At 42.6% G+C, this 26,368-nt stretch overlaps 1 protein-coding gene across 1 annotated transcript in view; it reads left to right on the plus strand.

Moving 5' to 3' along the window:
* Nucleotides 1–26,368, plus strand: part of PTGFRN (prostaglandin F2 receptor inhibitor) — a 60,299-nt gene that overhangs the window by 14,928 nt on the left and 19,003 nt on the right. Inside the window, exons 4-8 of the mRNA XM_062510702.1 lie at nucleotides 9,330–9,353; nucleotides 11,512–11,877; nucleotides 12,760–13,179; nucleotides 16,038–16,421; nucleotides 19,664–20,089. Coding sequence (XP_062366686.1) covers nucleotides 9,330–9,353; nucleotides 11,512–11,877; nucleotides 12,760–13,179; nucleotides 16,038–16,421; nucleotides 19,664–20,089 — 1,620 coding nt within the window. The remainder of the gene's footprint in view (nucleotides 1–9,329; nucleotides 9,354–11,511; nucleotides 11,878–12,759; nucleotides 13,180–16,037; nucleotides 16,422–19,663; nucleotides 20,090–26,368) is intronic.

Raw genomic sequence — 26,368 nt, forward strand, 5'->3', positions numbered from 1 at the left:
GAGGACTGAATTTCTGAGGTGAGACTTCTCACTGTCCCAGTTTCTGCACTTTGCTTTTTACTGGGAAGCGATCTGAGTGTGCAGTTAGTATTCCAGGGGAGGTAACTGAACAAGAAGTGTCACTCAGGAGCATATCTGCTGTACTTCAGGTGTCTTGGATCTTTGGTACATTGCAACATCCCAAAGATGCAGCGTGATTTTTGGGAGCTTAGCACCAGCTACCCTCTGCAGCCTTTTCTCTTTTTAAGGCTCCAAGTACCGAAGTAGACAGTTGTGCTAGTCTTAATTTTCTTTGTGATGCACAATTTTTTTTCTTATTTTGCTGTTTAAATATTAGTGAAGTAAATAAGGAGGCCATCTTGAGTTCCATCTACTAACCTAAAACTTTATTTTGAATTTTCAGGAGTCTTAATGACACCAGCCATATTGATTTGAATGCAATTGATTTGTGAGGCTTTTTCCTGTGTTTCCAGAACTGTCTTTTGTTGGTATTTGTCCCTTTCAAATAATGAAGAGTGCTGTGGCATGCCTGTTTTCAAAGCCAGCTGTGTTGCAGACCCATCTGGGGGTAATTTTATTTAACAATCTGTGTGGGGGTTGCACAGAGACCTTGACTGGAATCCCTGTGTGCCTTCTAGATGTTATTTTATGTCCCTGACCTCTCATCTTTTTCCTTATCCAGACTTCTTTTCTTCTCTTGCTCCCACTGAACCGCTGACCCTCTGCTTTGGAAGAGAGAAATGATTCTGTAATGGAAAATATCTCTTCCTGAAATGGGTAATTTCTTGTGTGTCCTGTTTTTTTTTTTTTTTTTTTTCTTTAATGCTACAGATGAGACTACCTATCTTTTCTGGGGCAAGAGAGTCTCTCATTGTCTCTCCCATAGCAAATAATAAAAAGCTCAGCAGCATGTAAATACCTTGCAGTCCTGTTCTCAATTACAGAATTAGTTATGTAAATCTTGTCTTAAAGGAGGAAGAGCCCTGATGTCTCTTAAATCATACTCAGTGTGCACGCATGCGTGCAATTCCTTGTTGTCCAGGAGAAAAATACCAAGCAGGCTTCACAGAGATTAACATACTAAACACTGTTGCTCTGCATGACCTGAAATTGGCTTTTGGGTGCTAATTGGATGTGTGGGCTTTGAGGGAAGGGCTTGAAAAACACTGGCCTCCAGTTTTCCAGGTTTCAGGCAGCAGTAAGGATATGGTGGTTGTGTAGGGGCCCAAGTGAAGTCCTCTAGGGGTACCAGTTGATAGAGCACAAGTTAGGTGACTGTTTTGTGTTGGCTTGTGTCATCTTTGCCTGGCTGTACATATCTTTGCTTTCATCTTTACGTAAAGAATCAGTGTGATACAGTGAGTAGTAAGCCTGGAATGCCTGTTAGCTGTTCCTAAATGTTCCTGTTTTTTTTTTTTTAAATTTGGTCTAGTTGGTTAATCTGTCCAAGCAGATCTGCTGCAAAAAGACCTGGCAATAGCTGTGCTGCTGCACTTTACCTACACTGTCCTACAAGGCACAGGCACTCATTTCCATGCCATAACACCCATTCTGTGTGCATCTGCTGTTGGCATTTTTAATGTGGCTGCTTGCTTGGAGATTATTTACGGTGAAGATGAGACCGTTAGAAAATTAAATTACAGGAGAAAAGGACTGCTCTAAAACACTGAGCTCCATCCCCCCACTGGCCCCTGTGGCTGCAAATCAGTTGTCAAGCGTGGAGCCAAGGTGGGCCAGTGCCATATGCTGCCTTGTTCAGCAGTTCCAGCAGCCTGGCTGCCCAGACACCTCGTTCCATAATCTCTTGCCACAGCAGATGCAGGCAGAGTGAAGCTGCCCTTCAGGATCCCAACTGGAGAGACTGGGAGCTCAAGTGTGGGTGTGTTGTGTCATTTAGCCTTGTGGCTGTTGACTTCTGTGATGGGCAGAAGTTGCTGTTTTTGCTCGCTGTTCTGTTTTGCCTCTGTTGCTGCTTTTATTGAAGCCTCCAGGGTGCCTTTGCTCATCAGGCGAAATAATTGTTAGGAAATGAGTGCCTGTGTGAGGAGATTTGAAGTGAACCCCAAAATAATTATTGGGAAGGTGGAAGTTAAGATTAGCAGTAGCTGGATTATGGAACTATTTGGCTTTTTAAATTTCCAAGTCCCCTTTAGATTTAACTTGGCTTTAGACAGGACCTTGTTTGGTATGATGTTGGGTGGGATGTTGGGTTAAGTTGCAATGGACAAATGCCACCAAATTTAAACAAAAAACCAACAAAAACCTCCTGCAGCCTGCGCTCCTTCATCCCAAACACCAAATAAAAAGCTCACATCTAAAAGCAAGGAAAAACAATCACCAAAGAACCACTTCCCCCCCAAAAAAAACTCTCCAAACAGCTGTTTGTGCTTTTTCTGCCTTTGCTTTTTGGTTTTAGTATAATTGTTAATGAAAAGTAAAATACTTTGTATTGGTTTCAGCACTTCTTATATTTGTTAGCATTTTTAAAGTTATTTTTTTCTCTATTACCTGGCATTAATGATAACTGGGAAAGCAAATGATTACGTCACTCTAATAAAAATCAGTGCTTTCTGCTTTGGGAGGAAAAAAGGGTGATGATAATGGAAATTGTTTTGAAGAAAGGAGGGAGTGTTTCAGGATTTCCTTATTTAAATATATATATATATATAAAATACAAATGACAGATTTGTGAAACACATGGATATTGCTATTCATGCATCTTTTAAAAAAGTATTTTGACAAATGCTTCTTCTTTGCTTTCCAGCTTTATCAGCTCTGCTGTGTGCTATGTCCTGTTGAAAGACATGCTTTTTAAAAAAAAGTAGTAGCTTATAGAGTTTTAATGTAGTCTTTCTAGGATTTAGATTTTTTTTGTCTTGGATTTTTACTTGATGTATGATTTTTAGTTAATGTAGGTGTAGATTTAAAAATTTTCTATTCTGATTGTTTACTCCAGTTAAATCCCCCAAAAGTTCAGTTTAATCCTGGTGGTGTGCTGCATTCCACACAGAGCAAAGAAAATGGTCTGTCTCTGCCCAGAGGAAATTGCAGTATAGAACAAATGGATTTGGACTGCTCTGCTCAGTTCCAACTGCTTTGGGAAAGATTTAAGATAAGAGATAAGTGCAAGTTAATGATGTTGCAGAACAGCACTGATTTTAATTCTGTATATTCCAGTTTGGGGACTTTTAAAAAATACTGCTCTTGTTCAAGTTGGCATTAGTAATAGGTATTTGTTAACCTTTGTCCTTCTTCCCCACTAAAGGAAATGTGAAGATACTGTAGATAGAGCATTTCTGGAAATATTTGCAGCCTGGTTCCAGCTATGCTCTTAAGCCTTGACTTGTGGGCTTTACTGCTTTGCCAACTGTTTTCTTTAGAACGTGACGTATTGAACTTCTCCTCTGCAACACAAATTGCTTCTGAGGAAGAGCAACAGGAAATCACCTGTCTTGTGTGGCAGTCTAAATACTACTTCCAGAATCCCTGGACTTTTTGGGTCAGATGTTACCAGGTAACCTAAATGGGCTGCTCTGTCAGAGTAGGGTAAAAATGGAGATCTGTGGGACAATTTGGAAGACAGTAAATGAAGGCCATTAGCAGGGGCAGGTATGTCAGGTGAGACCCGGGAAGAAGTGGCACGTTAATTCCTGGAATTCATGGGGTTTTTTAACTACCCCCCTCTTTTTTTTTTTTTTCCTGCTCCCAAATACATTTTATAGACTTGTGAGAAGTAGTTCTTAGAATACAGCCTTTTATCTTTTAACTGTCAGTCGGTGATAAGGAAAGGGAATAGAGATTGTATGTGATGGAATTGTTTGACATCCAGGGAGTCTAAAACACGATCTTTAGTACTGTCTTTGCGTGCTAGGTATGGGGTTGTGGTGGCTATTTTTTTTTTCTCTTTTTTTTCTTTTGGACCAGTGGTGTCACAGTTCTCTGCCTGACAAAGCTACTCTGTTTTGCAAGGTAGCCTCCTGTTTTGCCCAGTTGGGAAAGGTTTGTGTGGCTTCTCCTTTACCTTCTGCCTGGTTGGCCTTCCAGTAGCAAACCTCTCCCCAGGGACAGGAATCACTGGTGTACAGAGGGATCTGTACTGTCAGCAGTCAGTGGTAGTGCTTTAAACTAACTCTACCTGCACATGCAGCCTGGTTTCTGCTTTACATCTTCCACTGCAGTTTACTGGTATTTTCTCCTTGTACTCTAGTATGAATAATCCGCAGAAGCACTTGCAGCAAATTCCTGTAGTTTGTTTTGGCACAGGATTGAAATGGGTGATGTGCTGGAGTGAAAGATGCCAGTCAGCTTGTCCTCAGAAGAGTGGAGCTGTACAGGTGACCAGTGCTTCGTTCCCAAAAGCCCAAGAAATGGCAGGAGAGGCAATGCTGCCTGTTGCAGCTGCCTTAGGAGAGAGACAGAAAGATGGCTTTCATTTTTGTGAGATGGTTCAGTGATGTTTTTCCAAAATGGATCTTTTTGAGCAGTGATCAGATGGACTGCTGACTATCTGCACTTGTACAGTGTGTTTCATATGGTGAAGTATTGTTCTCTTACTGTCCCTGTCTTTTTAGACAATAAGATCTGACTGCTGTCAGTGCTGGAACTCCTTTCCTATGGAGAAAGGCTGAGAGAATTGGGGGTGTTAAATCTGGAGAAGACTCTAGGGAGATCATATTGTGGCCTTTCAGTACTTAAAGGGGGCTTGTGAGAAAGATGGAGAGAGACAGTTGACCAAAGCATGTAATGATGAGACAGGGGATAATGGCTTTAAACTGAAAAAGGGCAGGTTTTAATTGGATATCAAGAAGAAATTCTTTATGATGAGGGTGGAAAGACACTGGAGCAGGTTGCCCAGAAAAGCTATGGATGCCTCATTATTTCAAGTGTTCAAGGTCAGGTTGGCTGAAAGTTCTAGCACCTTGGTCTAGTGCAAGACGTCCCTGCCCATGGTAGGGTGTTGGAACTAGATGACCTTTAAAAGTCCATTCTAAACCCAAACCATTCTGTGGTTCTGTGATAACTGAGAACTGTATCCTACTGAAAGCCTCCTGGTTTGTTCAAGTGCTTGGCTTGGAGGCAGTGGGTGAAGGGATGAGTGGTGAAGAAAGCAGGTTGTTCCTGTGCTGCACAATTAACATCGCATGCTTTCACATGAAAGTTAGTCCACATGGTATAGATGGAGTTCAGCAGGGAAGTTTGCTTTTTCACCCTGTACTGGAGATGTGGCTTTTCTGAGGTCTCAGATGGTATGGTGATTAGAGCAATCCAGCAGCCTTGCAGTTTGATAGCTTTTCTGAAGCTCCACTTAAGATGCAGTATGCGTTTCTTCATCCTGATAGAGATAATGGGTTTTAAGCAATTACACCCAGGCTAATTCCTTTTGATAAGAGCTCTACATTATCTAAAAAAAGAATCCTAGCCTTCCTGGGAAAGAACAATGTAAATGTCTCTCTCACGGACTCTTCCATTTGCTCTTCTCTGATATCTTCAGATGATAGGCTGCAGATCTTTCAAGCCATAAAAATCTGTCAGACTTTTTTTAGGTAAGGGAGTATTGCAGTCAAAGAGGTGTGACACAACTGTTTTCTTGCAAGGTATGGAGGGTGCCCTGTGTGCCCCAGATGATCTCGGGCTACTGTGGTGATTACAGTTTAGACATAAAGGATCAAATTTGGTCTCTTTTAAAGGAGCCTGTTGTTTCTTCCTTGTGCAGGGGTGGCTGGATGTAAAGTCTGGGTTGCTTCTGCTGATTAAGGCAATCTGAGTTTTGTAATTCGGAAAGAATAGAAATAGCCTACCGCTTAATTTAGCACACATCCCAATCCCTGCTGTGTGAGTGTCTGCACTGGAAAGAAGGGTATGATGATGTCATGTGTTAAGCAGGAAAGGTAAGGGATCTCACTTACTTAGTTTTGGTTTTTTCCTTCTCTTTTTGAGACTAATACTGAAATTTTGATAATTAGCTGCCTTTCTGGTACTTCAAAAACTTATCTTTTTTGCTTAATGTGGTTTTTCCTCTCAGACTACACAATGAAGCATAGAAAATTTAATTGCCTGCCTTTAAAAAAGTGGAGGAAATACCCAAGTAAAATGTTTAAATGTGCCTCTTCTAGGAAAATATCGTTATTTATATATTAAAAAATAATTGCTGTAACAGTATTGAAAGGTTTTCAAACATCGTAGGTGTGTTTGGTATAGCTTGTTCTTTCTCTCCCACATAGTTACTGATGACATTCTTCATGTGTAGCTGCCTGATTATAATTGGAGCTGGGAGGATAGGGGCAGATTGGAGATAAGGATTATAATCTCCTGTGCTGATATGCTTTGGCTCTCCTTCCCAAGAGGAGAGCCTGTGAATGTGGCATGCTGCCTATCCCTTCACCTGCCTGCTTACTAGGGAAGGTTGCTGAATGCTTCCCATCAGGAGCCTGATAATTTCTTTTTTGAAAATGGAGGAAGAGTATTTGAGTGGATGAGACTTTGGTGGGCTAAACCAAAAAATAGTCAAAAATAATTTTTTTCTTCAGTTTGGAAAAAGGCTTCATGCATCATAAACACCGTGGTTAAGCAGTTCAGTAGAGAAGGGGAGGTTTGGGATTTTGCTAGAGATAGCTTTAATGGCAGGGGATCCATTGCTCACACTCCAGTGTGGCTCAAGAAGGGTTGTCCCTGCTCTGCCCACTCTGAGTGCTGCAGCAAGTGTTGCTTCGCCTGGAAATAAATGGAGGAATTCAGGGAGGGAGGATCCTTACCATCATTTGCAAAGTCGGCTAGAGTATTTTTTTTCCTGTCATAAACTGTTGTGAATTTGAAAGGGCTGCCGGGTATTTCCTTCCCAGACATGGTAATGTTTAGCTGGCAAATGAAACAACCTTTGGTTTGCAAAGCTCTTTTGAGATGAAAGGCATCGGCGAAGTTGTCGCTGTGTCTCCTGTGACTGCCTTGGTTGAGGAGCTGGACTGTGTGTTCAGAGTCCTTCTGATGCAGAGGCTCGAGTGCTTAGTCTGAGCCAATTTACTCATTCGTTAGCTCTTACTTTTTTGACTTTAATTGGCTTCCTACTGCATGTCAGATTGCATTTTCCTTTGGCTGGCGGATGTGGAGGCGACCTCCTTCTCCGGGCTGCTACAAGAACATGTTTTCTTATTAGAGCTGTCTAGTGCAGGCTGCAGGAAGCACCTTGTGAAAGAGAGTGCTGAAGCACAAGGGTATTCTTTGCCACAATAGTACCTTCTGAGCCTTGTGGAGGACTCCACAGTTTACTTTTCATCTTGTTCTTTCGTAGGTGCAAAATGTAAATGAAAATGAAGCTTCTAGAAGACTTTCCACAAATCCCTAATGCAAGGGGAAATCCTTAACCAGCCTTTACCTTGAGGAGTTTTGTAGCTTGTTGAGAGTTTAAACAGAGTATCTGGTCTGTAGATCCTGCACAATTTTGCTGCCTTGTTTTCTTGGTTATCATAAAAATGACAGGCTGCTATTTAATGTACTCGGATTGACTTCACAACCTATCTATTCAATCATCTGCTTTCCTTGTTCTCTTTTTTGGAAGGATTTCATTTAACACCAGCAATGTGATGGTGCATCTGGATGGTGGGAAAAATTTATAAACCATTGCTAGGGAATAAATACTAGCCCGAAGCTGCCTTGGCTATATCTGAGCTGTCTTGTGCCATCTTACTAATATGGCAGACCCTAGTGTATTATTATTCTACCTTGGGCCACCCTTTGTCCATGTTTCTGGTGGAGTATTTAATGCATTCCTGTGGGAGAATCCTCTAATCAAGTGCAAGACAAATACCCACTAGGTCTCTGTGGCTGTCTTAGGTTTGTGTGTTGCTGGCCCAGCCTTGCAGAAGGACCAGTGTTGCCTGGTAGTGCTGTCACCTGTTTCATGAACCCAAGGAATGCATCCCATGACTTGTTTGTGTGTGCTGGCCTCCTTACAGGAGCTCCATTACCTTTTGTTTTGGAAAAGAGTTCCTTGCAATTTCATCTGTTGGTCTGCTAACTCAATAAAAATAAAGTTTTGTATTTAGGCAGTTAACGTTGTGCTTAGGCAAATTTGATGTCCAACACTAACTCGGGTCCAGTTATTGAGTTCTTACTAAATGCACATCTTTGGTGGGATCAGTGAGAAATACAGAATTGTCAAAGGTCTGTTTTCTGTCACTAGTTGATACATTGTTTTGTCCTTCTCCATCAATTTCTATAGTTAAATGGGATTCAGATGAATACATGAAAGAACCTATCACTTTATATTAACAGTGAAATATATTGGGTGCCATGAAAAATCAATGTTTCCAACAAATTTACAGAGTTTTAAGCTCTTGTATCATGATTGCTCTGGGAAGGTGAGGGGGTGTATGCAAGTAACACAGGGCTCTGTAAGAATAAAATTTTTGCAAAAACTCCTCACTTATCTGCCAGAGTAATGTGAAGCTCACCTTTTGCCAAGATGGGTGACTGTAGCACTGCATCTGTAGCTACTTCTGCCACAGTTATGTGGAATGTTAATCCCTAATGCATGGCAAAGAACATAACTCCTTGTTTAGTCTCTAGGTATAGCCTTGCTGCAGAACCAAAGGCAGAACCTTGAATTCACAGCCTGCTGGGTCGCTCAGAAGTGCAGCTTACCCTTGGGGTGCCTGCCCTGTGCACACTCCTCCTCACTTGTGGGGAGGGCAGAGCAGCTGCTCTGCAGGAAGTTCTCATTCTCTTGTTTTGTGATGCTGCCTCTGCTCCTGCCTTACCAAAATCCTGATTTATATTAGCAATAACAAATATTATTGTTTGGAAAGTATAAAATTCTGTTACAGCGCATCCCTCTTCTCTCCTACAGTCTGTTCCACTGCTTTCCTTCCAGCCCTGTGTTAAGCAGGAATTGCTTGTTGGGACTGTGCTGTAGGAGGGGGATAGTCATGGCTTTACAGATCTGATGAGAACTCCCTGTGCTCCTATCTTTGTTCTGGTTTGCCTTTTTGTAGGAAGGTGCTAATCACCCTTACTACCTTCATTTAATGTCAAAGGGTCTTTAGTGACCTTGGAAGAGGAGAAACTGAGCTGTCGGTGCTAATCTCAAACACAAATGTGCAGCCCTTGCCACATTAGTCATGCCTTTGTCACCTCTAGATTGGATTAGTGCAGTGCACTGTATGTGGGTCTGCAGCTGAAGACACATGCAGAACAGTGTTGTCTGCTTGTTTTAGTGTCGCCAGAGAGTGTTTTCTAGAGAGATGTCAGTGTTTGAAGAGTGCCCTCAGTCAGGATCCTGAGCTGACTTCTCACAGTGGTTTGCTGGAAGCTGGTTTGACTGTCAGGCTTTAAAGCTTACCTGCTCCTGTTACTGCTTTGTGTAAGAGGATAAGTTGAAGGATTGAATGCAACTTAAGACTTCTTAAGGAAGTGTATCAGAGCCCTGTAGCTTGCTTTATTTTTTGTTGATTGTTTTTCTGTATGGATGATTTTGTGATTTTAGTGGTTCTTGGGTTAGGAAATGTGTCCTTGAAGACATCTGTCTGTGAAAAATACATTGTCAGTGGAGGTTTTACTTTCCAATGCACATGTGAATGGTGCAGCAATGTCCAGCTTCTTTATTAGGACTAGTCAATCACTTGATCAGGTATATAATAACAGTCTTCTGGGAGGGATAGAAGGGGTAGGAGATTAACCCCAGTCTGCATTACAAATAAGTTTAATGAAGTACTAATGTTGAATACAGGAGGTCATGGCAGTGAGGAAATTGGACTATTATGGCTGAGCCTGTACACGTGAACAGCCTGCAAAGTAAAGAGCATGGTAAGAGTTCTGAACTGGAGAGGTAAAGGCAGAGTCAGTCCTTGGTTCTACTGTTTGCTGAACTGTAACTGCAAATAAAATTAGGCTTTTTCTCTGGCAATTAGGCTCAGTGTGTACAGCTGCTTGTGTTGTTTTTAAATGCCCACAGAAATCGTATTCTTTAACATATCCTTCTCCACACTGCTGTGGAAGAATCAAGCTGTTCTTCGTAGCAGGTTCCCCAGTGGGGGGGGGGGGGGTTTCTGTTCACAAGACTCTTTTGCCCACACTTGGACACCCATTGGCATGATGGGCCTAAGCCAGCCAGTGGAGTCCTAATGTACAGCAAGAAGATGTGCAGAGTGATAGGAGGGGAGGGCTCAGCAAATATATTGGTGTTCATGTCACTAGCTGGTGGCTTTCCCAATGGACTTGGTGAATTGTAGCAGAGATGAGATACTGTACTTTGTGTGTTGGCGGGTTGTTTGTTTAAATTTGAGGTTTCCTCTGTGGTATCCCAGATCAATTTTTTTCGTCCAATTGCTTTTGGTGTTGTTAGATGTCTACTTGGTTGTATCAAGATCTGTCTTTTAGTGTTCTGGTTTGTGTTCTATATGTGGCTGCTAAAATAATTTGCTGTAGATATGGAGGTGGTGGGATGCAGTAAGCTGTTCATGTTTGGAGGCTGAGTTTAGGTAGTACTCATCTCTTAAGAGATTTCTCTGGTTGGAGCTATGAATCAAAGCAGTTTGCTCTTTGGAGAAGTAACGACCTGCCAAAATCCATGTGCAGCCACTGGGGTTATTCACTGGACTATAGAGCCAAATCAGCCAGAAGAGTCTCTTGCTGTGTCTTTGCCAGGTCCTCTGGCTTGTTTGAGTGGTTCACACTTCTGCCTGGAGCATAACATACTGCTTTGCCAGACTTCTGCATAAAAATGCTGTTGTCCTCCTTTCCTTCTGGTGAGAGAGTCCCAGAAAACATGGTCTGATCACTGTGTGCTCCTCTGCTCTTCTCATGCTCCCATGTTCTGGGCCTTCACCAGAGAGGGAACTTGTGGTTGCAGAAATCCACTCAAAGAAACTGTGTCTGTTATAATCAGTTCTTCCTTTCAAATTATTTTGGAGGGCAAGGAATCTAACCTATGTGAGAGAAGCCATGACCCTTCAGAGCAGCTGTGACTATACTCATTTCTGGAGAACGTAAACTTACAATTCTCATAGCCCTCAATCTAGGGGAGAATTTATTTCCTACTTCAGACTCTCTAACGCTTTCAGCAGAAGTCTTACAAAAGTTCCTGATTGGATTATGCTCTCATTGTAGTAATGAAAACCACTTATTAATGTTGTTTATATACGATGTATATAAGCACACACACACACACATATATATATATATATATATATATATAGCATTTACCTTGTAGTAGAGACTGTTATCGATTAGATCTATGGCTAATTCATATTTTTTTCTCTTTACAATTTTCTCTCAGTCAGTATTTTGTTACCTCATGCGGTATTATAAAAGCAGCGGAAAGAAAGATTGCCCACACTAAAAATGATGTGTTTAGAGGCTACTGCTTTAGTGAGATTAAATGTTAATGGGAAATATTGCTCTTATTAGTTCTTGCTTTCTGCGGAGTGGGTTGCCCAACCTTGGCATATTTAATTTTTGTTTTTTTTCCTGGTTGAAGCCTACCCTTAACTGTGCGTTATTCTCTCTTCTCCTGCCCAGCTTTCTGCAGAGGGCGCGTTGTGAGAGTGCCCAAGGGTCCCCTCATTCGAGTGGTGGGCACGGAGGTGGCGATCCCTTGCAGCGTGAGTGACTATGATGGACCCAGTGAACAGAACTTTGACTGGGAGTTCTCCCGGGAGACTGACTTCGTGCGGATAGTGAGTACCTGGGATTCTACCTTCACCTCTGAGGAGTACCAAAAACGCGTGGGCCGCGGGGATATCAAACTGAGACGGAGCAGCAACGATGCTGTGGAACTTGTGATTAGGAACATCCAGCCAGCTGACCAAGGGAGATACAAATGTTCCACGCCCAGCACTGATGCCACCGTTCAGGGAAATTATGATGCAGAGGTCCAAGTGAAAGGTATTTCTGAAGAGTGAGGTGTGCTTTAAATTTGTTTTTGATAATGATTATAGATGTACCCTTACGAATGCTGACTTCCTGTTGTTTATGATCGTTGTGATTTTTGTTTTTTTTTCTTTTTCTTCTTATTCCTCTTTAATTCTCTTAAAGCCAGAATTTAAAATTGGGAAATATGATAGCAAAGGCAAGTGAGGTGAAGAAATGAAGAGAGGCTGTTTACTATCAACATCACTTTTCTTTTTTTCTGTCTAGTAAATATGTAAATAAAACACTAAGTGGTGGGTTTTCTGAAGATGTCTGCAAATATTTCATGTCCCTAAGCCTCTGGGTAGAGAAGCTAAGTTTAGGTAAAAGCCACAGGCTGTCTTCTCTCTCAGTTTTAGTGTCATTTAGGGATCTTTCTGTATGAAGGGGGTAATCTTCCTTTTCTCCTTTAGCATGTTGATACTACAGTCTTGCCTTGGCTTTGGTCTATCACTTAGCATTTTTCAGTATTAAATCTGGCCACGATTTCTTCTCCCGTGTCTTATCTTTTACTCACATGAATATCAAGATTAGTTTTGTATGGGAACAGTCAAAATGATGATGTTTGGATGAGGAATTAAAGTGAGTGGAAGGATAAATGAATTCGTGTCTTGGCTTGTTTAAAGAAGAGCACTTCCTTTAGTGCTTTTTCAGCTAAATTTCCTTCTTCCTGGAATATATTAATGTGTGGAAGAAGGAATGATTGGCAAGGTGTTGCTCTGCAGTGGTGTTATTGCCTCACGTCTGAACAGCTACATCTCACTGTGGGTGTTCTTTTCTTGATTCTGTGTGATTCTGTTTTATGATGCTTATATCTTTTGGCCTTTTTTTCTTTTTTTTTTTCCCCCCCCCAAATAGTGATTTCCGACGGCTTGTCCGTGAGCGGTTCCAAAGCTCGTTCCTCGGCGTCTCTCCGGCTGGCTGAGGGTGACTCCTTCAAGCTGCGCTGCTCAGCCAGCAGCAGCTCACCGGAGCACACCCACCTGCACGTCACCTGGCAGTTCAGGAGCGGATCTTCGTGGCGGGACATCCTGTCTTTGACTCACGAGGGCAAGTTCCAGCCGGGCCCCGGCTACGAGGAGCGCTACCGCAGCGGGGACGTCCGCCTGGACACGGGAGCCAACGACACGTACGGGTTATCCGTGTCCCAGGCTTCCTCCGCGGATGGTGGAGCCTACAGGTGCCTCGTGAGCGAGTGGGTGAGAGGGGCGGATGGCTCGTGGCAGAAGATCCAGGAGAAGAGCGTGGAGATTGCCACTGTGTCAATTCAGAGGACCGGTGAGTGTTCCTGGTGGGCTGTGTCCAGGCTCTGGGGCTTTGGGGTCAGTGAACGAAGCGAGGGTGCAATCCAGCAGAACCTGGAGTGCTGTTTTGATAGCTGGCCTGTTTTCATCCATGACATTGTTTTTCTAGCTTTATTTTGGAGCAAAGGAGGTTGATGGCATGGAACCTCTTAGATGCCTAGATCCAGGTTTTATCTCATCCGTCGTTCACTTCAGAGTGCTCGTAGTTTTTATATTTCTTAAATAAACATTATATTTAACATCTGGTCACCCAAAGTCTTCCCTCTGCTTTCTTATTAACACAGGGTTCCATAGCACTAAACAGCTGCACTTACCCTGTGAAAGTGGCTTGTGATTCAGTGATAGATGGGAAGCTTTTCTGTATGCTGTTTATTAAAATAGCATGGAATGATCAAGAGAAAGGAGGAAGGCAGTGATAATTTAACAAGCCAAATTACCCGATGATTTTTTTTATCACTGGTCTGATTGCTCTGCTCTGTTGGCAGGGGTCTCTGACAGTAATGGTTCTGTTAAACACATCATTGCATGCTTGTCTTAGAAGACAAAAATACATGCAGTGCTATGCTGAGGATATCCAGATATCCCTGCCCATACAGATTTCAGGACTAGATGCACTAAGCACTTGATTGCATTAGCATTATCACTGCTGGTTGGAGGAGGGAGAGTGGGGGTGATGCTCCTTATCACTCAATAGGTGGAAAAACAGGCAGTGAAGGTCCTTCAGAAATATGAGATTATCATGGTATTTTAGAACTGTTCAGACAGGAAGGGTACCTTTTAATTTTTGTAATCCTTTAATCACTATAGGGAGAACCCAAAAGTCTGAGGTTTTTTTGACTGGCTCATTTGGATGTAGTTTTAGTGTCTTGGTGGCACTTAGCCTGTGAAATTTGACAGGATCAATCTGTTCCCTCTTTTTCAGAGTATCCGTTGCACAGCAGAGCTTGCAGGGGCTCTCTGCTGGCACAGGACTTGCCTAGTTAAGAGCTGTAATTCTGGATTTTGTCACACTTTTGCCTTGTTTGGTTTAAGTAGGTGGGGTTTAATCAGTGGCTGAAAACAGCATGAGGCTGGTCAGGACTAGTAGTGGTACAGTTTCTTGATGTGGTTTGGGCGTGGGGTTGGTTTGTTGTGGGGGGTTTTTGTTTGTTTTTCTTTGGGTTTTTCACCTTCATTTTAAGATCAGTCATTAGCAGCACTGGCACTTTCTCAGGGGCGTGAAGGCTTTTTTAAAGTTATGCTAAAGGGGATAGGCTATTCTCCGGCAAAATGCTGTACACACATCCTGTAGAAGGACTCAAAGAACATTTTGTGCTGACATCTGAAATTTATGGACTTGCTTGTTGAAAGAACTTGAGATGTAAATGGTTATATGCCTATGGGTAAGCTCTCTCCAAGTCCCTCTCTGTGCATATTGCCAGATTGTGAATGCCTATCACTTTCATAAAGACAGAAATGTTGCTTGGAGAATTGCTGCTCTTAACCTTGCAGATGAGTCTTATTTTTTATTCTGGTATTAGTTAAATTAGCTAGGCTTTCATACTGATTCCAATCCCATGACACGACAGGCAAGAGAGACTCATCTGGACTTGGTTTCAGCACTCAGGTGGGACCTGTTACCCTCCAGGGTAGCAGAGTGTTTCACTGCTCTGTGTTATCAGGTGGTGAGGAGTGAGAATGGGCATTGCTTGGTTGTGTTGGCAGTAGTTCTGACTAATCAGTTTAACCCTAGCCTTAATGTTCTGTGTCTCATTCCAGATGATAGTCCAAGGAAGTTCATGCAGATGGGGAGCTATTATATAGTAGAACATAGTTTTACATAGAAGTCACTAATCTCAGCAGAGATGCAGCTGCTGGTTTAAAGCAGGTATCTCTATTCTTGCTTGTGTTGAGAAGAGCCACTGCTGTAGCAGCCCTGTCCACTGTCATGAGTGGAGACTTTAGGAGCAGCTGCATTACATGCTGTGGGAATGGTGCTGCACTGAGATCCAGATCTAATCTTCAGGCAGTGTAGAATGAGTGAAAGAGCAAGTGAAGACATGTGGTAGCCTGTGATTGACACTGTGATTCCAAAGTTATTTTAATATTCTGTACCTGGTCCTGTTTGAGTGCTGGCTGTGACCATATGTGATATGTATATTAGAAATATTCACAGGCCAGTGGTTGCTGAGTGTGTTTGGAGAGGCTGTTGGTGTTGCTTTGAAGTCCCCAGTGTGTGTTGTTCTGAGCAGTAAGCGGAGAAATCAGCAGTGTAGGGAGTTACTGCTGCCTTCTGTTTGCTTCCATTTCATGCTTTTGCAGCACACCTGAGGTCAGTCAGGACACCAACATGTGGCCATGGCTGCTTCTCATCTAAATCTCCTCTGTTTGAGGAGCTCAAAAATGTCAGCAGAAACCATGTTGAGTTTCAGTGTAGTTCCTAGTGATTTCTGTAGACGTTTGGGTCTTCTGAGACATTGTCCCAAAACATTTTGACCCTCCTGTGAGACTGAAAAATCCATTTTCCTGCTGTGCAAAGGTGATGTGCAGTCTATGGACGAGACAAAGCCTTCATGGACCAGTTGCTGTTGAGTTATAAAAATGCTGTTCTCCCTCCCTTTCTCCCCTCTGCCCTCATCACACATCCCTTGCTTGACTGATAATGTGTATTGCCCTTGTAATAGATCACTCGGCTCAATATCCAACAGGCATTTGAAGGTTGGGCTTCTGAGCCTGTTCAGAAGCTCCTGTTATAGAATGTGAAATCCTGGATAACTTAGAGTGAACTATGTTTGTTAAAAGTAACGAACAAAAAATATTTTTTGTTTGAATTTTTGTGTCTCTCTTTCCAAGCTCTAGATGTAGTCATCTCAACCAGCAATGTGTCTGTGACTGAAAGAGACTCCCTGGATCTTACATGCAACATCACAACAGACAGAAGTGGTATTTTCCAGGCAGAGGTGATGTGGTATTTTTCTGTATCACCTGATGACACCTTGTCAGATGCTCAGCTCTTGCTGAGCATGGACCATGATTCTGTTGTCAGTGATTCAACTCTTATCAGCCTGAGCCATGTGGACAGGAACTCCTATCGCCTCTTGGTGCGTGATGTGGATGTGGAGGACTCCGGCTACTACTTCTGTGAAGCTGCTATCTGGGTGCCACTGCACAATGGGAGCTGGCATAAGGTGGTGGAGAGGACCTCTGCACCAGTCAGTGTGGTGGTGACAGCACTAGGTGAGTTACTGTGCCGTCAGGCTTCATGGGTAATGTATTCCTCAATCCTTGACCCCATCAGAAAAGGGAGACGACCCTGCAGAATCTCTTCTACACAAATGTTTCTCTTGTTTGCGTCTATTATCTATATGTAGGAATCTTTTTCTCAGAAATATTTCTCTTTATGCAAATATCCTTAGAAATAAAGTAACCTGGGAGAAGTACTAAAAATAAAACTCCAGTAAAACTTCTTAAAAAGCCTATTGTTTTACAGACAAGTCTAGGTATGTCAGCCTACCCAATCTGTTCTCTAGTTTATTCCTGGTGAGATAATAGCTTCAGTTTAGAGGCAGTGAAACTCAGGATGTTGTTGCAGAATGGTGTAGGTAAGGTGTCTGCACCTGCTAGAATTTATAAGGTATTGGAAGCATGAATGAAGCTGGATGTGAGCTGGCAGAGCAGCAGTGCTTGGTGCCTGTTCCCAGCTCTAATGGGATGCAAGCATCCCGGCCCAAACCCTTTCAGTGTACCCTTTCAGATCCTGTTGTCATGAGAAACTGGTGGTACTGTCCAGTCACAAAGGCAGAGCTCTTCCAACATGGAAGTGCTGAATGAGGCCAGCATATAGAGAGCCTGTTTTTCAGCAATAAATAGCTGTGCCATAAGGTTAAATCCCATCAACAATGACTTTAAATGTTGCATTTTAGCATTGTGCAGAGCAGTTGAGCCGTGGCAGTCTCCAAGTGCACTTGTAATGTGTACTAGAAGTGCACAAGTGATGAATGTCTTCATTTCCTGTCCTCATTCAGCCATTCACATTGTACATTTAATTTGTGAGTGTTCCCTCCTTCCCCCACTTGTGTGTATGTGCAGTCATGCATGTGTGTTCATGTGTGTACTGATGCACTTGCATGCTCATGTGCTTTCTTGTCATGTCTGTACCTGTAGGACTACTCTTTACTCTTTCGATTGCAATTTAGCATTCTTTGGGAATAGGAGAAAATAAAATTTGCTTTTCAACAGATGCAGATGCTTGGTTGCTAGGGAGAGGGAAAGTGGAATAAATTTTTGGCATTTGAGGTTATCAACTGCATCCAGAATTCACCAACTCCTCCTCCTTAATGGAAGTTAAGAGCTCCTGGAGTATTAAGTCGTTGAATTGTCAGTGAGGCTGTTCTTTGACAGCTGACAGAGTGGAGGAATGAGGTTTATCCAGCCAGCCTTTTATTCTTTCTAAATCCTCTGTTTGAGTGTCTGTCAGGGTGAAGAGCCCATCTGGAGTGGTGCTGTCAAAGGGAAAACTCTTTTCTTAGGGTCCTTCCCCTGCCCACAAATAAAACAAACCTCAAGGGATTTTCTAAAAACTCGGGATTCTTGTGGCTTTTTCCTTCTTGTGTCTTGAGAGAAGTGCATCTGCTTTCATGGTCTTTGTTGCTGTGAAAATATTAGTTTGCCTTGAATGCCTTCTTTTTGAGGGGAAGGGGTGGCAAAGGGGGAATGGTAAGAGAGTTGTAGAGTGTGAGCAATATGTCATGAGGCCCTGGAGTAAACTAATCTCTTGTGAATGAGAAAGAAAGAGCAGTGTAGCTGCAGGATCTAAGGGGGCTTACACCAAAAGTGGAGTTTGGTCATAATTAATAATCTCTGCTTTGGTTGTAGCAAAATTCTCTGCATTTTCTTTTTATTTTGCCTTGCTTATCCTGAAAATGTGCAGAAATCTGTACATGCTCTCTGGTAGTAGGTACCACAGACTGTAAGCAGTGCTTTTATGATTTTCTGTTGCCTAATGTTGCAGAAACTCACCGTCAGTATTACCAGATTCTCTGGGGTCTGGTGTGTATTGATGCCCTTGTTCTTGCTAGATGTAAGGGCACTGGTGAGAGGTCTTTTCTGCAGGCTTACATAGCAGCAGCCCAGCTTGTTTACTGCAATTGTTTTTATCCTTGGCATCTCAAGTCCAAAAGTGCATATGCACACAGAGTTTCCACAGCAGTTCTATTAAGATGCTTTATTATCTTGGCTTGTTGGTAAGCTAAGCCTAAGTTTTAGCCTTGGACGCCTTCTTTGTCCCAATTATAGCTTCAGTTAATTGTTTCTAGGAGGGCAAAATGCCAAGTGAAACATAAAGCAGGAAATAAATACCGAGTGCTGAGTACAGTTAGGCTGTAAGAGCTGTGTGATGAGTATTGGCCGAACAGTTGTGAAGCTGGTCATTTTTCTGAATTACAGCAGACAGCAAGACAAAAATATTCTAATACTAGTGCATAAACATGTATTTTCTTTGTGGTGTGAGGTTCTTGCAAAAATCTTTTTCCTTTACTATCTCTGTAGTCTGAGAGGTGATAGTCATGCAGCTCTCTTATCGCTTTTAGGCTTTGGGCAGCCAGCTATTTGAGATTTAAATGCAACAGCCCTGTTCTTAACCCATGAAACTCATGCACTGATTTTCCAGGCTGAGATATCCCAGCCTCACAGCTGAGCAGCACATACTTCTCTATTCAGACTGTGAAGCTTTTTCTGATCTATGCATCTTCAATTCTTATTCTGCTTAGTATGTATTGACCTAGGTAGTATTTAAACTACTAACCACTGAAATTTACTGTGCTCAGCTCTTGGTGCTGCCTCTGGCCAGTGCCAGAGGTGTTCTATGCCCACTGATTTGGGTGTCTGGGTGGGTGAAGTGTTTGCCTTTCAAAAGGCTGTTTCTTACCATTCTTAAGCCATTGTAGAGACACAATAGGATGGCTCAGTGTGGAAAAGAGAGGGCATTTCAAGTTGGAAGATGGCCAATTACCCTGGAGAGGTGATGGGGAAATGGGATGTCTCTGGGCAGTCCAAAGCTAGAGGATGTCCAGCGTCCTGCTGCAGGCTGCCCCAGGCATTTGACAGGTGCAAAAAGTGGCTGGCTGGGTTGAAATTGAACCCACAGGTGGGCTCTTGCTGGCAGGCAAGAGGAGGGATTATTTTGCTCAATAAGATCTATTAGTCCTGATTTTTCTGAAATGGTCTGACTAGACCTATGAAATGGAATGTCTTGTTTGGAAATGCAGACCTAGGGGTACCTGTGTCAGAATGGTGCAAGTCCAAGAACCAAAGTCCCAAGTTCGAAGGTCTTGCAAGAAAAATGCATATCATAGCACTTGGCTTCTTAGCTTGGATGCTAAAGCTGAATGTTAGAAGTTAGTGTATCTTTTAATTACTTATGGCATTTTCTCCCTTCTCATAGCTTCTAACCTGTTTCTCATGTGTTTCCTCTCCTGCAGAGCCAGACTATGATGTGTTCCTGAATGCCTCTAAAACACCCAAGTTTTCAGATGACCCCACAGAGCTCAATTGCAGGATCACAAATGTACAGGACACCGAAGCAAATGTCCGCTTCACCGTTTCTTGGTACTACAGGCAGCACCTGCCTGGGGACGATGTGGTGGCAGAGGAGCTCCTGGCTTCGATGGATGCAGACTGGACTCTGCTGCCTGGGGACAGGGGCAGAGAGAGGATTCAGAATGGGGAAATAATCTTCTCTAAAAAGTCTGCTGACACCTTCAGTTTAAGAATCCAGTGGACTTCAGAGAGTGACAGAGGGGATTATTTCTGTGTCGTCTCGGCATGGAGTAGGCACCGCAACAACAGCTGGGTGAAGAGCAAAGATGTGACTTCTGCATCTGTCAATGTTTTCTGGGCTACACAAGGTAGGAACTTTATACCTGGGGGGCTGAGAATTGACTTGTCAGCCTGCTAATGGGCTTTGGAAATGGGGTTCTGTGTTTATGAAGGTTTAAAAGCATAGTCAACTTGTGTAAAGGCCTCTTACCTGTGGAGGTGGATCACTCCTTTATTTTACATCACTACTTTACCAGTTTTATGCAACAGTTTGGAGTGGCAGTGCAAAGGAAGAGACACCATCAAAGGAGAGATTCCATCAAGCTGCTGAGACTTACAGGAGCTGGGCTGGAAGTGGCAGGGGTTGCATCCAGCAGCGTTGCTGTGGTCATTTCCCACTTTCGTGGCTCAGAGTATTTTGGTCTCTTTAGGATGCATCTTGCTGCTAACAACAGGGTTTTACTGAGGTGAAAAGACGAATGCCAATTCATCTTCTCTATCTGACAGTTTGAGAGTTGTGGTTTTATTTTTCTCTTCTAATTAAAAGGCAGTTCTGAGGAAGTTTGTGGACATAGTACTACCAGAGTATCAAAGAATAAGTGGGTAGCCGAACAAAGTAATTCAGTGGTTTGCTTGGATCTTGATCTTTTTTAGGCAGAAGTGAACTAGCTCTAGTCAATATTTAACTTATTTTGGGAGCATTTTTAGAAGCTTAATAGTTACCTGAAGTTGCTTAACTCTGATTGAAAATGGGATCTGTCTTTCCTGGATGTGCTGCAGAGTGATACTGTTTTGGCTCAGAGTGAAGTCATGCAAGAGGGTCCATTGGAGAGCATCAGAAAGGCTAGCATAACCTAAGATGTGATGTCTTTGTCAATGATCTGGGTTTAGCCAAGATGCATTTATTTTGATAGATTAATTTAATAGTCTAACTTAGGCATCCACAGGCAGAGAGCTATATTTCAGACACAAGCAATTTGAAATATTTTAAAGTTGTTTAAGGATAATGCCTGGACAGCAGATCGGAAATCTTCTGCTGTGATTCTGCTTCAGTGGAGAGAGAAGTGGTGGGATGCTTGTTCAGTACTCCCTGAATCCCCAGACCACACATGTGGTCCAGGGAAAGGTTGGGGATTTTTTTTTATTTTTTTGGGGGGTTGTTGTTTTTGGTTTTTTTTGGTTTTTTTTTTAAACCTCTGAAGCTGGCTTCTCCAGCAGGACTGAGAAGTCTCATTAATGCTGGATGTTGGTCACAATTAGTTCAGTGTTATGCCATAACACAGAGTGTGTGTGTGTGTGCGTGCCAGTGTAATGGATCATTGCCTTCGGAGCAGATACAGAGCCCAGCTGAAGTTGAAAAGTCTCAGCCTGTGTTGACATTTCTGAGGGAAAACAAACCATGACAGGTGTGAACATTCCCTTGTTTCTGGTTTTGTTCCAGAAACTCTGCTAATTTTGCAGCACAAACGTAAATGTTACAGTCCTCGTGCTGAAAAGTACGTTCTGTTGGCAAAACTTGGGGTTGAGGGATTTATTACGTGAAAGTGAGCTCTCCTACAAAAACCTTTCCCTCCTGAAAAAGAATGTTGTATTTCCCCTTCTTTTCCACCCATCAACTCCTCCTTCAGCAGTGTAGCCCCAGATGCCTCTCTCTGTGTTCCCTGTCCCCTGCCATTTCCTATTCCTGTGAGCTCCAGACTCGGCTGGGAGCCTAGTGCTGTAGCAGGCAACTATGAAGGAGTTAATTTGCTGCTGCCTGTGCTCTCTGACTGTTGTTTTGACAAGTATCTCTGGTGATTTGAGTCCCTAACTGCTCCCAGTGCTTATAAAAGTCAGCAGCCAGGCTCCCACGTGTTTGCCTAAGGAGAGAACAGAAATTTGCCTCTGTATAGGCTTATGCCTATACAGAGACTTTTCTTCCTTCTATTTCATTGCTTGCATCTTCTTTGTTGACTTTAGAGCAGTGCTTTCAGGGGGAGGATGTTGGAGAAATCTCGCTTTGAAAACAATTGTTCTGAGTGCTTGAGAAAGGAGAAATGGGTTTATGTTGTGTCTGTGGGTCTCTCAGCAAAGAGGGGTGTTCAGAGCCTTTATTCAAAATGTAAACATAATGTAAAGATGTCAAAAACCCTTTTTTGTGCATTGTATAGTAAGTTGTGTGTTTGCCCGTTTGAACTTGGGGTTTTATTGTCTCTGTTTTCTATTTTATTCCACTGGGACCAATAATTCTCACACATCTTTCTGCTTACTCAGCTTTGCAAATGCAGCCAATTGCTATCATAGATCACCGTTGTTTTTGACATAGACTGCCTGATACATTTCTTCCCCTTCTTTTACTTTCTCCCCTGCCAAGGTGACAAAGAAGGCATCTGTCTCATCTCAGAAATTAAAAACATCAGTGGTATTATGTTTTGCTTATTTAGAGTACAAATTCCAGTCAGTGAAAAGTGGTAAAGGAAGGGAGGAAACCTTTTTTTACTAGCTCAGTAAATGATTTTCAACCCAGAAAAAAGTTTGATATTCTAAATGATAATTTTACTTATTCATTTATTTGAATGAGTTACATTTAGGACACAGATACTGTTTACAGTGGAATGTGAATTCAATGCTTTCTTCCTAAGCCACTGTTGTCAACTTTGGATCTGCATGGAATACTTAGCAGGAGAGAACATTATCTTTTAATTGAAATTCCAGATCCCAAAGGTACTGTTATTTGGGGTTTTGTTAATACTTCTGTCTTTAATTTGCAAAATAATTATATTTAGCATAATGTTACTTGTCCTAAACATTTGCCCAGGCCCACCCATCACACTCAATTGGGAGCAAGGGTGCCTTAATCTTTCAGACAGTCCTGCAAATAGAGAACAGATAATGTTTCCACCTAGTTTCTTTTATCATTGCTGATGTGTCACAGACACGGTGTAGTACAGGCACACAGCTCCTCCCGGGCAAAGAAACCCCCATGGCACTAAGCTGGTGTGTGTATATGTGTTGGAATCCAGAAGCCTGGGAGTTTTGAACTTTCTGTGCTTTCTGGCACTGACCCCCCAGGAGAACACTGCTTTTGACCTGAGGCCTTGGAGAAGGCTTCCAGATTTGAGTGATGGAGCTAGAATCACAAGTGTGTAGTTAGAATGGAAGTGTGTAATTTCACATGGGGAAGGGTTTTGAATTTGAGGTGTCAGAATATATTGATAGGTATGGGACAAGATGGACGTTCTTGGGCATTGTCTCTTTCCTCTTCTTCCTTCTTCATGCTTTCAGGTAGTAGTTTCTGGTTGGATTGTTAGTGCTGCACTGCAGGTCACAGGGGTTTGGTTATTGGGTCAAAAGTATAAATAATATAGGTGTTAGCTTCTAACTGGACTGTTCAGTTTTAAAAGACCTTGTAGCTATCTAAATTCACCACCATTTTGCTCGCTTTTAGCTGGTAGCCAGAAGTGTTGCAGAACTCTCTGTACTTTAGATAAGATTTAATGAACAACCAAGTCTGAACAAGAAATTCATCTCCTTTGTGTTTTAATCCTGGTTCTGAGTGAAGGCAGAAGAAAATGAAGACAGCTAACCCATTACCTGTATGTGCCAGCTTGGCTGTAGGGACAAGAGTTCCTCAAGTCAGGTGTGTGTTCATGTGTAGTTCACATGTTCAGGTGCAGGCTTTGGTGTGCCTGTTGTGCTTCCAGAGCTGCTGAGACTGCAGCTGTACCTCAGGGTTTTGTACAGCCCCCTCCTCCTACCGAGGCAAAGCTGTCACTGCCTTGATGTCTGCTGCATTCCCTGTATGAGCAACCTTGTTAGTGCACTGCAGGATGAAGGGGCTTTTATGAACACTGAGATTCTTGTCAGCAGCCTCAAGTAGCACCGTGAGTCTCCGAGGTTGCTTTCAGCCCTGGCCACTGTGCTGCTTTTCCAGCTGGAGTCAGAGGAGTTCAGGGAAGGTGTTTGCTGTAGAGTCTCCTTGCCCTTGTAGCTATTGGGGTTCTCTAGAAATTTGCCTGGTGTAGATTAGGTGAAAACTGGTTTTGGTCACTACCCAAGAAGTGCTCCTGAAGCTGAGCACACATTTTTGTGGTAGAAGAGCAGCAGGAGAATTACAGTGTGGCTTAACCACTTGGACTGGCCAGTGATGGAAGGCCGAGCCTTGCACTGCCATGCTCCAAAGTACAGTTTACTCAAATTTTATTTGAGTCATTTGGCTAGGATTTCTTCTGTTGCTAGCCCTCTGCCTTTGGAGTAGTGCCCAAGCTTTGGGTATGGTTTACTTGGGAACTCTTCCCCTACTGCTTTCCAGAATAAACTGCAGATTGCAGCCTCCTGCGTACGACCAAACGGGGTGTGTTTTATTGTGCTTTTCATTCATGGAGCTTTACAAGTAGATGATGAGATTCCAACATGGGACTGCAGGCATGTATGCAGACAGGCAAGTGTGTGGAGTAGTGGTCAAGGCACACACTGCTTCCTGGCAATTCCCAGAAGATTGGAAATGAGACCTTAGGCTGCAGTTCTTGGAAGAAAACATTCATTTGACCTCTCTGGCTCATCTTATGCTGCAAGATCTAATGAGTAATTTCTGCTAACACAGGAAACATGAAGAGACTTTTCTTTGCCTCTTAATTTTCCGTGCAGATTACTGTTATTTCTGAGATAAGTGCCAAATCTTTGAGCTGTCCTCTTTCTCATAATGTGCACTCTTACACACACACAGACAGCTAGCTACATACTTTTGTAGGTGGGGGTGAAGGAGTGCTAATTACATTTCATCTGCTGCTACTGAAGGAGAAAAATATTTGCACAGAACCAGAATATTAGGAATGGTGACCCAGGTTTTTCTAGTTAATAGGATATGGGGCCTTTTTTGTTGTTATTGTTGTTTTACATTGCTACATATGCAGGTCTCTAATATTATGGCATATACAGAAACATCCCTTTGATCTTTTTTTGACTTTGTTGCAAAAAGAAACATTCAGCATCTGTGATGTGATGGCTTGTGTGTCTCCTCCTCTGTTCTGTTCTAGATTTCCTATGGTCTTAACAGAAGAGGGGGTGCCTCTGCCTTGTGTGTTCATCCAAATTAAGGATTTCAGGGGTTTTTAAAGGTAGAAAAATGCTTTGAAAGGACTTTGATAAGAACATATCTCCAAGTTCTCTGTTCAGCATTCTAATTTCTAACCCTTTTGAACTCTGTCACTGTTCTTCAGCTGCATCTCTGGGCCTCAGTTGTTCTCTTCCACAAACTCTACCAGCGACATTTCTGTTGTTGTCCCATGCTACCACCACTCCTTTCTCCTTTTCCTTTGGCAGAAATACTTGGTAAAAGCATTTGTTATTGCCCTGAAATGGAAAACCAGTGAAGGATGTCTAGGAGCAAAATTTGCTCTGTCCTTGTTGGGGATAAGACACCGCCCTTTCTGCTGCTGCCTGACCTGTGGCTCAGGGAGTAGTGGAAGCAAAGGTATTTGAAGCCCAGGGAGAGTAGGGGAGTAGGGAAGAGTTATCTCAGCTGTAGCTGAACTGCTCTGAGCATGTCAGGGTATTTAATCTTAAGCACATATACTGGAGACTAAATGTAAGATTTCCTTTCTGGTGTCTAGGACCCAGTGCTCTGATGTGAAGATCTACAATGTAAAGAACATGTAAATAACAAGGGATTTTTACCAAGAGTCTCCTCACATGGCCCAGAAGGCAGCAATATGTGCCAGAAAAGTATAACTAGCTGTTTGTGCTTCTGCTTTTGGGACAAAATATAATTGCCTACTATATTCCTAAAAATATGTGAAAAGCTGATCTGTGCTGGGTTCCAAAATACTACTGTCATATGAAGAAGGAGCTATCAGAGTCTCATAGACACAGAGTGAGGGGAAAAAATGGATTTGAAGTCTGGAATCTGGTATCTGATAAATCTTTCCACAAGGGAGAGGAGAATGACTCTGACTCTATACAACTTCGTTTGTGATTGTACCCTGAGTGCCCAAATGTGCAGCTCTTGTATTGTCACTTACTTAGTGGGTGGAAGTGTGAGGGGGGTTTGGTGTGGAGTATCAAATAATTCTGTGCCCAGCTAGACCACTAGAAACATCTCAGCCTTCACTTCTCCTGCTGTTTCTTTATATAGCTTTGTACTGTGATCTGCTTTATACAGTACTGATTTAAAGTTGTCATACCAGGTTTCTCATCTTATGGGCTGTGTTTACTCATTGTGAAAACTGATGCTTGAAGGCAAAACACTGCAAAATGTAATCTTGACAAGTATCTTGTTGCTCTTGTGGGGAGGACATAAATATTACTGCATTTAAGTTCAGTTTTGGGAAATGTGTTTCAGTCTCACCACTGCTTATTTCCCTTTTCCTGAGAAGCTTCATCTTGCATAA

The sequence above is a fragment of the Cinclus cinclus genome, chromosome 2 (genome assembly GCF_963662255.1).
Source record: "Cinclus cinclus chromosome 2, bCinCin1.1, whole genome shotgun sequence".
Lineage (NCBI taxonomy): Eukaryota > Metazoa > Chordata > Aves > Passeriformes > Cinclidae > Cinclus > Cinclus cinclus.